The sequence below is a fragment of the Ixodes scapularis genome, unplaced genomic scaffold (genome assembly GCF_016920785.2).
Source record: "Ixodes scapularis isolate PalLabHiFi unplaced genomic scaffold, ASM1692078v2 PGA_scaffold5__190_contigs__length_132052651, whole genome shotgun sequence".
NCBI lineage: Eukaryota > Metazoa > Arthropoda > Arachnida > Ixodida > Ixodidae > Ixodes > Ixodes scapularis.
This window is the reverse complement of record NW_024609880.1, coordinates 56266434-56280633: the sequence shown is the minus strand read 5'-3', so window position 1 is coordinate 56280633 and position 14200 is coordinate 56266434. Positions and strand designations below refer to the sequence as shown.

Genomic DNA, 14200 nt, shown 5'->3' with positions numbered 1-14200 from the left:
TTCCTGAAGACGAAACCGGTATAAAAGCAACAGTACCGCGCTGCTTTTCCGCCAGGGCTCGATCCTGCTGCTGCTATGCCAATATCGACTCCGCGCGACACTTTTTATACTGCATCCATTGTTTTGGCACAAGTTCGCCACATTCAACTTTCAGTTTCCCTCGTACATCCTGCCCTGGCAGCCGCAATCTGTGACTATATGTTCGAGTATTTTTAACGCATTCAGCCAGTGCTCGCGGTATACGCTCATTGTAACGCTGAGCTCGTCGCTTCAACGAAAAGTTTCTGGTCTTTTGTCTGCCGCCACCTGCAGCTTTCGTGAGTGGAAAGCGCGATTGTATGGATTTGTGAAGCGTCAAACTCGCGCGTGCTCGACCGAGGCTGTGTATGGAGATAAACTGAGAGAGAAAGAGAGAGAGAGAGAGAGAAAGGAGGAGAGGAGAGCGAGCGGTGACATGAGAGAGCCAGGTTCCGATTGGAAGTTTAGTGGTTAGACGCTAAGGGTAGCCGCTATTGTCTCTACTTCTACGGAGTGTCTCGCGTTGGTACGCCGGACGCTTGCGTTCGGCGTTCGAACGCGTTTAAACAGCGGCTAGAGAGAAAGGCAGTTATAGCATTTACGTCTTCCCGTTATCCTTCCAGTCGGAACTCGGGGCCCTGACTTGCCCCGCTCTCATCTTCCCCCTCTCCCTCAGTTTCCTCCCGTATAAGTCTGTATTACAATATAGACATCGAGTGTATATTTCTGCGAAATCTATGGCACAGTTGCTAGAGCACAGAGCTCTTGAGGCAGGCTCGCTTGTCGGCGTGCATAAGAGGAACACATACACGTGCGGATATCGGTAAAAATACCTAGCCTTCAATGCAGCTCCCCCCTCCCTTCCATTAAAAAGTATCGAGCAGATAAACAGATTTAGTAGGTGGTGTCAGAAGTATTTACATTCGCGCTTACGACTACAGAAAGCTTGAGAAATAAAAGCCTCGTACCTTTGTGAAAACCATATTTCAACCCCGCAAACAAAAAATAGCAGTGCAATTTTTTTGTGTGTGCTTTGATTTTAGAGATTTACGTAATTGAGAAAGTTCCGTAATGTATGAAGAAAACGTAGGGTATCTTCATATTCATAACAGTTATTCACTAACTAAATGGAGCGCGCGACACATAAAGAGGGCGCGCCGCTTGGAAGCCATAACTGGCTCTGTTCGAAGCATTGGAAGCTGGTTGGCAACGACATCATCGACAGCGTCCGCGTTGCGTGGAACAATGAAGCGCTACCCGCTAGGGCCTCTTCTAATGCGCCCGTAGGGCCTTGGCAGCGTCTGTGCCATGTTTTCACGTTTCTTTTTTTTTTTTTTTTTTATCTGCGCTGAGATATAGTTTTTATGAGACGTTTGTGTGCTGGACCAGCCGGACGGCACAGAAATCGATACGCGTACAACATTCATCAGCGCGAGTAATTGAGAAAATCCACATGAGAAGCATAGTTTTTGATCCTTGTATTATCACAATGTTCTTCGTTCGCCAGAGGATAGAATACGCGTATACTGAAATTAAGGTGATCGCGGCGATTTTCGCCAGCACATAAAAGGAGTTTGTGTTCTTAAATTTTCAAATCTCGCGTTAAAAAAAAAAAGTAGTGCGGAGTGGGGCCCCGAACGTATTGAATAAGGCTGTGCTCAGGTAAGTCGACATTCGTTTCAATCAAAGGTTGGCTGCTGGCTGCTATACACAGGATGTCTATGCTGCAGTCCGGCCGTGCTCAATGCGAAATACTTCTGCTGGGTGCCGCACCGTCGCGCCACTGTCTTCTCGCACGGTTCCAATAGTCGCTGTCTACTTAAGAATTGTAGGATGTGGGGAGACTCCAGCATCTTGACATACAGGGTGTGCGGAGGTAAATAAAAACAAAGAATGGCCAAACTTCCGGCGGGAGTACATGGTGCTTCCTGTTGTTGCTTGTTTTGGGGGACCTTCAATGAGTAGCACATATTTTAAAAATCTCACCGCCGAAGACTAACTGCCGTACCTCCTGAAATGTACTTATACGGGATCAGCGTGCCTTCTTCGGTGAAAAGAAAGAGCGCTTGTTCCTCGAAGAAACGACAGATCTGCCGATAGTATCGTGGCCGCATCTTCAGGACTATACCTATTCGACTAGCCTAATCCATATACCTGAGAGCGACTTGGAAACTAGAAATTTCTAAACGCGTTCAACTTCTTCGTGAACGGCAAGACATCCGCGGTGGGCTACCACCTCCCCCAGGCGCCGAAGATACGCTCCTCACTTTCCCGCTGGGGGCGCCGAGTCGAGTTCTGTTTTTAGCATGACTATATCTTCCGAACGTTTTTATTACGCTGCCTGTAGCGCGACGCCAGTTTCTGTAATGCACAATCTTCTAGTGTTCTGACTTGCTTGCTTTAGTGTTCAATGTCTTTTTTCTCCAGAGCACCGTACGCATTGCCCTTGTACGTGCCGTAATGGCCCATCGTTGTACGGAGATGATCAATCGAGGCGCCGCGGTGCCGGCGCTGCATTCAAGCGTTTGTCGCGTTGCGCCATCTGTAGGTGGCACGTCGAAGTAGGCTAGCACTGTCTGCCAATGTCGTCGTCCTGCGATCACCCAGGCTGGGCGGCGTCGGTGACGTTCCTCGTCTCCATATAATCGCAATAACTTCACTCGTGACTTTTTTTTTTCGCGCATCGGCAACTAAAAAGCACGACACTGGGGCATATTTCGAGCGTAGTTTTCACGGAGTTGCTCGCTAGCGAACCAAGAGTCGTCGCGAACCCAGCCAAACACAAGATAAACAAAGTTGAACCGGAAGTATTTCTCTCAACCTCTCATGGCGGCCGGAAGTTGCGCGTACACCCTGTATAGCTCTGCAGCCAATGAGCTTGCAGCATCGGGCGATAAGAACGTCAAAGAACAAATCACGAAATAAACCGCGTTAGCATAAGTAACGCCCTACATTTCTTAACCTCTCAGCGACTAGATAACGTAAAAAAAGCCCCTCTCATCCAACCACCTCTGAATGAAATAATAAAAACTTCCTTCATACCATGTGTTTCATTGTGCCGCTCTATAACTTCATTCAGGGTGCGTTTTTGTACACAAAGTATTTCTCCAATTCAATATTTTTTGTTCGCGAAATTTTTTCATTTGTCTATTGCTTGGTTGAAAACGATGGTTGAAGAACAATGTACAAAAAAATGTTATAAGTCGCCGATAGCTTATCAAACTCTGGAAGTGTATTTATTACGTTCACGCTTGACGCTTTATCATTTGCTCTTCGACGTTATTATTAGCTATCCCATTAACTGCGGAGCACCGCATAGTAAGATGATTGCCGCTCCTGTGATTCTTTAGCCATCAGTGGTTATGTAACGTTTTCGCGTAATAAGACTCTCTGAAACTTAATTTTGTCTCGTGTTCTCTTGTGCAAGCCCACCTTGGGTTGCGAGGTCTCCTGCTTGACACTTTATAGACATCATTGAACTTCAACATCGCGGTCAACGAAAGAAAAACAAACGTTATCGTTGTACAGCGAATCAGAAGAGCTCGGTGATCATTCCTCCGCTGGTGCAAGCACGTGCAAAGCCAAGCTTCTATCTACTATGAAAATTAAAACAAAAGCGTGGGTAGCACGTTCCCTACCCAAAGTGAATTAAACAGAAGCACACGTAGCGAGCTTCTCAGCGCAAATATAGTCACTCACAGGCCGAGAACGGTAGGGCGTCTATTTAGAATGCCTGATTCCAGCACGCGCTCACTGCCTTCCGTCGTCCCTCGGCTGCACGTGCACGCTCCAGGCTCACGAGACGCCTAAGCATGATCGAAGGCAGGAAGCTCGCACTGGAGGTTTGACAGCTGAAGGACTTCCCTGTCGTTCTTCTAAGCAGATGTCACCGACTAAATTCAGCGTGGAAAGGACCACTGACCTCCCTGTACAATGGGTGTTTCAGGACCCCGGATGAATGCAAAATCAGCAATCCCTGTTTCGACTTTATGACCCAACCGCACACCAGCCACTACTGGCTAACCCACCAGGTGTTCTATACCCTCATCGGAATCAAGGTAAGCGCAGAACACATGCATAATGCCATTATTAATAGTATTGTTTTATGTCTCACGATTCTACGCAAGCGACGTAGCGAGAACATAGTGATTACTGTCGTTACGATTAGGCATTTCCAAACCAGCAACGCCAATGTATGCATTGTCTAGAATCTTAAGCATATGTACCTGTGGGTTTGAAGGGTGGTGCAACGATATTCAGTTGTATCGTTTTTTAACTTTAAACGAGCTTGCTGGCACTATGCTCCGTTCACCCTTAGAGGGACACTGACACTCCCCAAAATTTTTTTTCCCTTTTTTGTCAGGCGATTTATTGGGTAGTGTTCCGATGTCGGAACACTACCCACTTAATATTTCGCTACAGAGTCACGAATTTTTTTTAATAAAGCCAAAAAACGCAACTGCTCGGATCCGAAACTCCCGCACCGCACGAAGAAGTGGAAAGGAGAGAGTAAGTGGCGGAAGTCACGTGGCTACACCCAACCGTGCAAGTTTTTTTTTGTTTTTTTTTCCGCACGTAGCAGACAAGATGGGTTCGTTCGTCGTGCGATTCTTTCGCAGTTATGTTTGTTCCGCTCGCTGTTCTGTACTTCAAGATGAGTTGTTTTGTACATTTAAGTGTTGGCAATTAGTAGTGAGTGCGTGAGTGCCGTGGTGAATTCCCGTGATCGGCTCCGAAAAGAATACTCCCAAGATGTTGCGTGAAGAGCTGCCTCACATGTCCTGCATCTGAAAGTGGCAATGTGCGGCAGAGTGCACAAGTTTCCGAAAGATCAACGGGTCGGGATCAATGGCTGGCTGCAATTCCTGTAGAACAGTTACGCGAAGCTGGGAAAGCGGACGCTACCCGATTCATATGCTCCTTGCATTTTGTGGAAAGTGACTACATTGAGTTCGCAGGTGTCGAAAATGGAATCCCATGCCATTTAGTTCAGCGACGTATCATCCACAACAATTGTTTTTTTCAGTGATAATTGGAAAAAAAGAAATGTAAACATCGCAAAATGCTTGACAAAAAAGAGGTACACCTACATCAGGGATCGAATCCGTGCCCTCTGCCTGTGAAGCAGACTTCTTTCCACTTAGCTACTGAAGGGACTCAATCGTACGTAGTAATGCGGCGGGTAGACTGTATGTCAGAAGTTTGACGCCGATTTCCCTTCAGTACATGTACTCCCGGCTTGAAGTTGGGCAGCACCACGCATATGCCACATGCGCACCTCATAAAGAAACCGTAGGCGTGCGTATTCAACTCGAAGTACGCACTTCGTGCTTGACGTTTGAGCGAGCGATGTCTTCAGCCACGAGAAGGGACGACTGCTCGGCGACGTCTTCGTGCAATCGGCTTGCTGGTCGGGCGTGTCGTACGGGATGAATATCAGTTCTTTTGATCGGCCCAAAGTTTCTCTTTCGAAGAAAGACAGAATTCGCCGGTACCGTGATCGACAGTCCTGAAGTAGAGGTCCAACGCCCGTCGTCCGCTGCCACCCGCTAGTCCCACGATACGCGAAACGACGCCATGTTGAGAATTATGCAGTGAACGCACAGAATGCTTCCGGTTGTCTGTGCTACTTTTTTTTTTTTCAATCAACTTATTTGCAGCTTTTTGGACGCCACAAAAAATGGGTTTCCTTTTTTTTTTCTATTTTTGATATTGACTGTGTGCCTTCAATGACCCACGACTTTGATTAAATTTGGTGGTCGCGTCTAAACCTTAGAAAACGGCCCGTGACCACGGAAAAGACAGCGAGCGCGACTCAAACCGATCAGTTCTCGATCGGCGGTTTTCGGGCGGAAAGAAACCGAATTTCGAGCCGCAAATTCTGTTCTGGGTAGTTGGGCTCTCATATGTGACGTACAACTAAAAACCTCGACGAGCATAAATGCCCTGTCAGTGTCCCTTTAAGCTGAGTCTAGAAGCTGCGCCTTCAGCGCAAGCTCGCTGGCTCCCGCGGTGCTTTGGTTGCGCGTGCATGAGCGTTCACACTTGTGCTAGCGAGGGCACAAAGCTTGCGATCGAAGTAGCTCGCACGCAACGCCACTGTCAAAGAAACTTGGTCGTAGCGGTGCAGTTCCGAGGATAAAAGCGAGCGTTTTCTTTCAATCTGTCTTTCCCGAAACTTGTTGACGCAGCTCGGAAGTAAAGGCAGCATTGAAGTTAGTCTGCCTCAACGGGCGACTTTTCTCGCAGCTGCATAGTCGATGATAGGTCAAGAACGAAGTGGAAGCTCCTCCCACCTCTTTCCACTATAGCAAAGCGAACGCCATGGAGAGGAGGCGACCTCCTCTCCAGCGTTCGCTCTGCTAAAGTGAAAAAATGGTGGGAGAAGCTTCCACTACTTCTTGACCTGTCACCGATAATAGATAAGAAATTTAGTAAGTACAGTACAAACGCTAGCCTAAGGTCTCTAACGTGCACCCCGCAGTAGGGTGATTCCACGTCAATTCATGCAATGATGGTCCGGGTCATATTTTAGATATTTTTGTTAAAAATATATATGAAAGCCATGTTTTTGGGAGGAACATTCAGCTAGATATGAACGCCGTAACAAATTTTTTCGCTGAGATATAAAATAAAGAAGCTTGAGGCGTAGAAATTGAGAAGATTTCACAATGCGAATTTGCACAGTCGTCATTTTCTTATCGAACCTTTCACGGCACCATAACTTTTTTAATAGGTTTTACAAAGGTTATACAACACATACATAAAAAATTAAAAATATCCATAAAATATTTCAATGCAAAGAAAAATATCAAACATGGCACAAAAACGCGTTTTAGAGACATATTCACAATTTTTTTTGGAAATAAACCATCTTTCATAATACTTCACAAAACATATCAAAATGCGCGTATTTAAATATTCTTTACGAATATATAAAGATAATATGCCCACCCTTAAACATAGTTTTGTTATCAACGCGGAAATTCGGCTGATTTCTCAAAATGTGGCAAGATTGGGCGTCGATATTTAAAAAAAACTCCATCTTTTATTTTCTTTAAACTCCCCTTGGCACTTTGCAGTGACTTGAACTAACCTGTGATGGCAAAAGATTGAGTAACATATGACCTCCAAGCGGGAAAAGCTACGACAAACCTTCACTCGGAGCGAGCCGACGTCTTCGTCATAGCGGCTTTGCCGCACAGCACCAAACGTTTGGGCGTTAGTTAAGGCATGTATTTTATATTATTAAAATTATTTTTTTATACGCGGTGAGTATTAGTGACGTGAAAAGGAGATTTGAGCTGGAATGCCATTAATTAGCTTACAATTCACAGGAATAAAACGGCCCCACTCTGCAAATTCGCTACCTATGCATAGATAAGCTTAAAACTCTCAGTTATGCGAGTGGCCATGTATACATCCGGCCTCTCGGCATATAATGACTTCCACAGATGAGAAGCCTGGATTCCTCTGACAGGTTTTATGGTGGTCCACTCTGCTTGCTTTACCGCACGAAACTCTCGAACCCGTTCCACAGACAGGTGGAACATGCAGACATTTGTTACTTTTTTACGTAGCACTTCCACAAAGTCTTTAGCGGTGGCAATCGTTGAGTTGAGCGAAGATCTCAACTTGGTGAGCGTTGGTTCTTCCACCTACTTCATCACAAGCGCTTTCTCCGTGTCCAGTGGCTGAAAAGATCCATCTTGCCGAAGAGTGCGGCTTCCGAGACAATTCGTGGAATTGGAAGCGATTCTTGAAATGCGCCGCCGCTCCGTCTGATACAAAAATTATTTAAAAAAAGACTGGGAAATGAACATTAACATACTCTTTTATGGCCTATGTGGCAAGAAGAGCGTGAGCTGTGTCATGTGTCGTGTACCATCGGTGACAACGGCAAAGCTTTGCGTGCCTTGCGTGGACGTAACCACACTGGTGGAGAGAGACACTTGAGTTTTTTTTTCAATGAAAACTCTGCACTTCGGTTGGAAAGAGTACTGTCCATTTTTCCGCAAAATCGAAGTGGAACATCATTGCCTTGGGTGGTAAGGCGGTTTTTGTGTCATGTATCAGGCTTCGTTCAAGGTCAAGGATGTAAGAATGCCTCATATACTTTTCGCTCTCCTATTGCCGCAGGAAGGCAGAGGTGTCCATAACCTTTTTGACGAGTTCGCGAGCGTCCCATAACGCGAAACAGATCTCTTCGTCTTCGTCGAGATGAAGCGACTGCAGCGAGATGCTCTGCGTTTTTTAGCACTTTTCGCAACGGCGCAGAAAGCAATCGTTCTGTGGAGCGCAGAAGAGGTAGATGCGCTTTAGGTCGTCTTCAGTAAATGTCTTCTTTAGGGCATTTGTTATTGCCGTTAAAAGCAACTGAAAATTGACGCAATATATGCATGCGCACACCTCGTGCTCGGGACTTTTTTTTTACCCATTTTGGTCATAGGGAATAAAATTTGGAGATGCCTAGTTCGGGTTGGGGATGGTCCTTCCTAAACAGCTGGCAAGCTTCCTTAATAGAGCGGGTCATAAACCTTTTTACGACTTTGAACATGTCGTTGATCATGGCTTTGACGACGTCCTTTTTGTCGGAGCTTTGAACAGAGCATGCGAGGTCGTCGCGTGTGCAGTACTCAATTGCAACCCCCACGTCTTCGGCATTCGCCTTTTTCCCCATGTAGGGATCAGGGGTTGCCCAAACACCACCTTTGCGCTTCAATTTTCATGTTTGATGAGTCATGTAGGCAGCCGCACCCGACACCAAACGCACTATTGTTTTCTTCAGGATGATTGGTGTCAGAAGCACGTACAATCGCTTGCGTTCCTGGTGGGAACTACATGCCTTCAGCACTTCGCAAAACGCGTCAAACCACTCTGCGCAGTGCTCACAACTGTCTTCGAGTTCGAGAGTTTCGTGCGGTGAAGCAAGCAAAGTGGACCACCGTAAAACCTGTCAAAGGAATCCAGGAAACTCATCTGTGAAAGTCATCATATGCCGAGAGGCCAGATCTATACATGGCCATTTGCGCAACTGAGAGTTTTAAGCTTATGTATGATGCAGAGGTAGCGAATTTGCAGAGTGGGGCCGTTTTATTCCTGTGAATTGTAAGCTAATTAGTGGTATTCCAGCTCAAAGTTCCTTTTCACGTCACCAATACTCACCGCGTATAAAAAAAGAGTTTTAATAATATAAAATACATGCCATAACTAACGCCCAAACGTTTGGTGCTGTGCGGCAAAGCCGCTATGACGAAGACGTCGGCTCGCTCCGAGTGAAGGTTTGTCGTAGCTTTTCCCGCTTTGAGGTCATATGTTACTCAATCTTTTGCCATCACAGGTTAGTTCATGTCACTGCAAAGTGCCAAGGGGAGTTTAAAGAAAATAAAAGATGGAGTTTTTTTAAATATCGACGCCCAATCTTGCCACATTTTGAGAAATCAGCCGAATTTCCGCGTTGATCACAAAAATATGTTTAAGGGTGGGCAGATTATCTTTATATATTCGCAAAGAATATTTAAATGCGCGCATTTTGATATGTTTTGTGAAGTATTATGAAAGATGGTTTATTTGCATAAAAATTGTGAATATGTCTCTAAAACGCGTTTTTGTGCCATGTTTGATATTTTTGTTTGCATTGAAATATTTTATGTATATTTTTAATTTTTTATGTATGTGTTGTATAACCTTTGTAAAACCTATTAAAAAAGTTATGGTGCCGTGAAAGGTTCGATAAGGAAATGACGACTGTGAAAAGTAGCATTGTGAAATCTTCTCAATTTCCACGCCTCAAGCTTCTCTATTTTTTATCTCAGCGAAAAAAATTGTTACGGCATTCATATCTAGCTGAATGTTCCTCCCAAGAACATGGCTTTCATATATATTTTTAACAAAGATATCTAAATTAACTGACGGGGAATCACCCAGTAGTGATAGGCGACCGCACTCCGGCGCGACGCCCATCCAGATTGAGACAAGGAAAATGCAAATGCATTTTCTCGTTTTGCAGCTTTAAATCGTCTTCTTAGATTGCGCGCTCGGTTAAGGCATTTACAGAGTCTTCTCTTCAAAACAAAAATGTGTATGTATTATCTTGAGGATTATAGCCTCTTTATTTTTCTCTCCTAGAATAGAAACGTTTGCACAGATTTCGGCTAGTTACTATCAATCTATATTTTATACAAAAAAAGCTATTGTATCATATTTAAAAATAAAAAAGTAGTATGCCGAAATCTGTGCACCAAACACCTTTTTCGTGTAATTGTTTCTGCCTCTGAACAACAAAACTATAAAATAGGCATCGAAACTAACGATTGTCTTAAAAATGAAATACAACTATTTATAAGTAGTTTAAAATTCATTATTTTTGAACAATTAGTAAATTAAATAGTGTTTCCGAGTAACAAAGAGGCCGTATAAAAACAGTTTAAATACTCCAACCCTGCCAAATAAAAAAAAGAAAAAGAAATGTGCGGTGTTGTATCTTTTTATAGTTGTCTGGGTCTGCGGTGCCTCGGTTTTCTTGGTTCGTTACAGAGCGAATGCCGGGACCGTCTTTTATCGCTACTCGCTGAGCATCAGGGAGGTCTCAAAAGCTTCTTGATCAAGACGTGCAGCAACGTCATGAGGGATGCCCTCAACGCGAAGGACGAGGGCTTTCCGGAAACTCTACAGGATCTCTTCATCGAACAAAGTGAGCATTGGGACGAAATGTTTGGTGGGTTCGTTGAATACCACTGAGAAAACAACGTCAGTGCCTCGTCCCTTCCCTTCCCCAAGCCCCTATACCTCATTACTAGTGAGATGATCTCCATGCTTGCCTCAAGATATGCTCGCGTGTATTTAATTGAGCGCTCTTGAAGCGACCTACTGGATATTTGGAAGAAAACAGAAGCGTTATTCTTGCCTCCAAAATAAACTACGCATCACCGTACGCTCAACGTCCGATCGCAAAAAGCGCTTGGGACCTGATGTCAAAGTTTTAAGATTTACGATAACTTAATTTAAGAAAAAAATTACAAACTATTTGGGGAAGTTATCATTGAGGAAATGGGGACCAACGAACGGATGGAGCGAGTACACGGAGCAGGCACATAGCCAAGATTTTGTTTCGGGGGGGGGGGGGGGGGGGGGGGGGGGGGGGGCGGGGGGGGGGGGGGGGCGCCGCCGCTTTATGACAAGACGCTGTATGAGGGGGAGGGGGGAGAGGAGGGTCCCAGTAAAATGTAAGAATTGGGGGGGGGGGGGGCGGCTTTATGGGCCCCCCCCCCCCCCCTCTGGCTACGTGCCTGACACGGAGATCAAAGCTTAACGCTATACCGCGAGAACGCACCCTATTTTCTAACTGAATATCGTCAATACTTTGCCGGTGACTTTTAATACAAGATAAAGGCTACTCCCGAAACTTTGGCCTCTGGTCCGGACCACTAGCACTACATTCGGGCGGAAACTGATCGTACTGTTGTGCGTAGTTTAATTTTTGCGGTCAGAACAACGCGGTTCTCTTTATCTTATACACTCGGTGCTACATACAAGAAGAAAAGAAAAAAAAAAGCGTGAGTTGGGAGCCATCAGGCGACGCTCCCGCATTCCGTTCTACGCCTCCGCAGTTGGATTCTGCGGAATGGCCGGATTTCCAGACTTCTACCGGCCGGACTGGATCCGGACGATCCAGTCTTGGGAAAGAGAGGACGGCTGCTTCAGCGACCACAGAGACTGGGACCCTCAGAGAGCGTGTGAGAGGAGTTTGTGTACCTCGCTTGTTTTGTACCACCGGTTGCAACGCGGATTCGCGTTGTCTTCCGTATAATACGTTGCGTGGCTCGCCATACAACGCTGCCAGTTCGGACTGACCTTGTTGGTTCAGTCTGACGAGTTACCTGTAATCGATGGATTGATCACATGTTTACGGAAAAGCCAAAATGAGTTAGAACTTCTTCGGTGGCAACGAAGCCTAGAAGAGCGCCTGGGAGAGTCAGATGTGGGTAGACTCACCAGGAATTATACATTTGTCTTCACTCCCACGCGTCATTTCTTCATTCACATTCCTTCTTTAGCTTGCTTTTATTCTTTATCTTTTATTTATTTAGGAATGCTGTAAGACCAAGGGAGGGATTATGGCAGGGATGAACAGAAAGTTTTTTCACAGGTCCTTCCTTTTCCTTTCTCGTTCTTCATACTCGCAAACATTTCACTAAACATTTTACGTATAAAAACAAAAACGCGTGCTCATGGCAGCAGGCATACAGTGCGGTACTCAACACCGAGTGACTGAATGAAGTCATTTTAGACAGTTTATTGCTACGAAGGAAAACTACCTAGTTGAGTTGGAATGCTGTTAACCATATCGATTTACGCTGCATTGGATAAAGGGAGTAAATAGTACTGAAAACCAGTGCTCTAGAATCTAGAATACGCACTCACGTAAGGTTTTACTGCGTCCATTCAACGATTCATAGGATAGGGTGTTTCAAGAGTTTGTACTGCCTCAACAACGAAGTAAACAAAATGGCCCAGCGCAGCCGCTGGTCTCCTTGAACAACTGGATTAATTATAGTAGATTATTTTTCTTTCTTTTCAGTTGAAAACCATTTTCCTTTGCTCAGAAACAAACGATCTGAGATTTTTCTAAAAGGTGAGAACCTGTTCTTCATTTTATGTCGTACTTTTTGCTGTGGTAGACCTGTACTGAAAACACAATAGCGCCGATCTTTACCACGTGGTGTTTGCTCTTTCCCTCTGTTCATTTTCAGACGACTGTAGGTTTCACAAGACAATCCTAGGCGCCATAACTATGACTACTGGACTCAAGTTTCTACTCAGTTGAAGAGCGCTATAGCTTCTCTACAGGCATCATGCGCAGCGTGGTTCGTCTAAATAAAAGGTCACGTTTACCTCTAAAACCCCGACGATCGTCGATAAAAATGGCACATTACTAAAAGACGAGAAATGAAAACTCAGAGAAGAGTTTGTTCATTTAACCCAAGCACCTGGGATCCGATTTTGGTCAGCGCGAGCGCGAGATCTGATTTTCCTCCCACGGAGCGAACCGGCTTTTCGTTCGCAGACGCCTCTCGTCTGCTGACGCGAGTGAACAACGGGATTTGCCTGCTCCGAAGCGTCCTTCGCGGATGAATACAAAACGGGAAAACGCCGTACCTCATCTGCCTAAGCCGCAGTCATACATCTCATACACCATACGAAAGACGCGGTGTTCGTTTGCATACAGTTTTCGTACGACTAACGTGACAAGATCTTCATAAAGAAAAAACTACACGACTTGACAGTATCTGCAGACCGTCCTTTGAATGCTGTACTTGCAGTGTAACCTCAACTCTACGGAACCACAAAAAAAAAAAAAAGTATCATCTGCTAGAAACCGAGTGCGGTGGCGAACTGTATTAGACAGGCAGAAATTGTGATCGTCTACTATTTCACTTTGGAAGCGACTGGTTTCCTATGTCGATCTCAAATAATCCTGTTACCCTATACGCTAGCTGACGTCAAGCGGCGGATACAGGATACTTACGACAAACACATCGGAGACGCAGAGACCTGCTCCCTCATTAGTTCGAGTTTTCAACAAAATACTGCCCGATCGAGACCCGCGAACTGGTCAAAACTTTTCTCACTGCTTATGTAGGCGCGACTAGGATAAAGTTATGAGGCCGGATTTAATGAGCAGACGCTAAAGCTCTTGATCTCACCCGGAACCGAAATTGGATCCCTGGTGCCTCGAGGGGATTATGGTGAAAACTACTTTCATCAATCGGGAATTGTAAACAGTAGGCTCTGCGGTTCAAGATCTGTGCGGTGTTGCAGAAAATGTGTAATTAAGTGTTAAAAAAAAAAAACGATATGGTTAGTTTTTCCAACAGAAGCGAACCGTTCGGATAGCATATGCCCACTCTTTGTAATGCCAGCGGCATGAAACAGCATACGAATGTGTTTTCTTTAAGATAATTTCAGATTTTTTTTTTATAGAGCTGTTTTCTCATTCTTGAAGTTATCGTATGGCATTTTTCCTGTTAAGGTCTTGACCTACCAAGCAGTTAACGAGAACTTCTTTGTCCAATAATGCGCATGAGCAAATGAATTGGAAAACAATCCACCATTTTCATAAACACTCTGCCGGGTAAATATGTTAATATTTCGTAGGAGCCAATGTTGGTAGGATCAAGTG

The 14200-nt window shown here is 45.0% G+C and overlaps 1 protein-coding gene across 2 annotated transcripts in view; it reads left to right on the top strand.

Annotated features, from left to right (window-relative positions):
• LOC115313047 (UPF0764 protein C16orf89) overlaps positions 1-14200 on the top strand; it is a 370567-nt gene that overhangs the window by 98217 nt on the left and 258150 nt on the right. The window contains exons 5-9 of one of the 2 annotated variants that reach the window (XM_029971942.4): positions 3965-4076; positions 10555-10711; positions 11628-11753; positions 12599-12652; positions 12771-12922. The exons of the other annotated variant lie outside the window; for it this stretch is intronic. Coding sequence (XP_029827802.2) covers positions 3965-4076; positions 10555-10711; positions 11628-11753; positions 12599-12652; positions 12771-12844 — 523 coding nt within the window. The 3' untranslated portion in view covers positions 12845-12922. Of the gene's footprint in view, positions 1-3964; positions 4077-10554; positions 10712-11627; positions 11754-12598; positions 12653-12770; positions 12923-14200 lie in introns of those variants that run through there. 2 annotated transcript variants of the gene reach the window in all.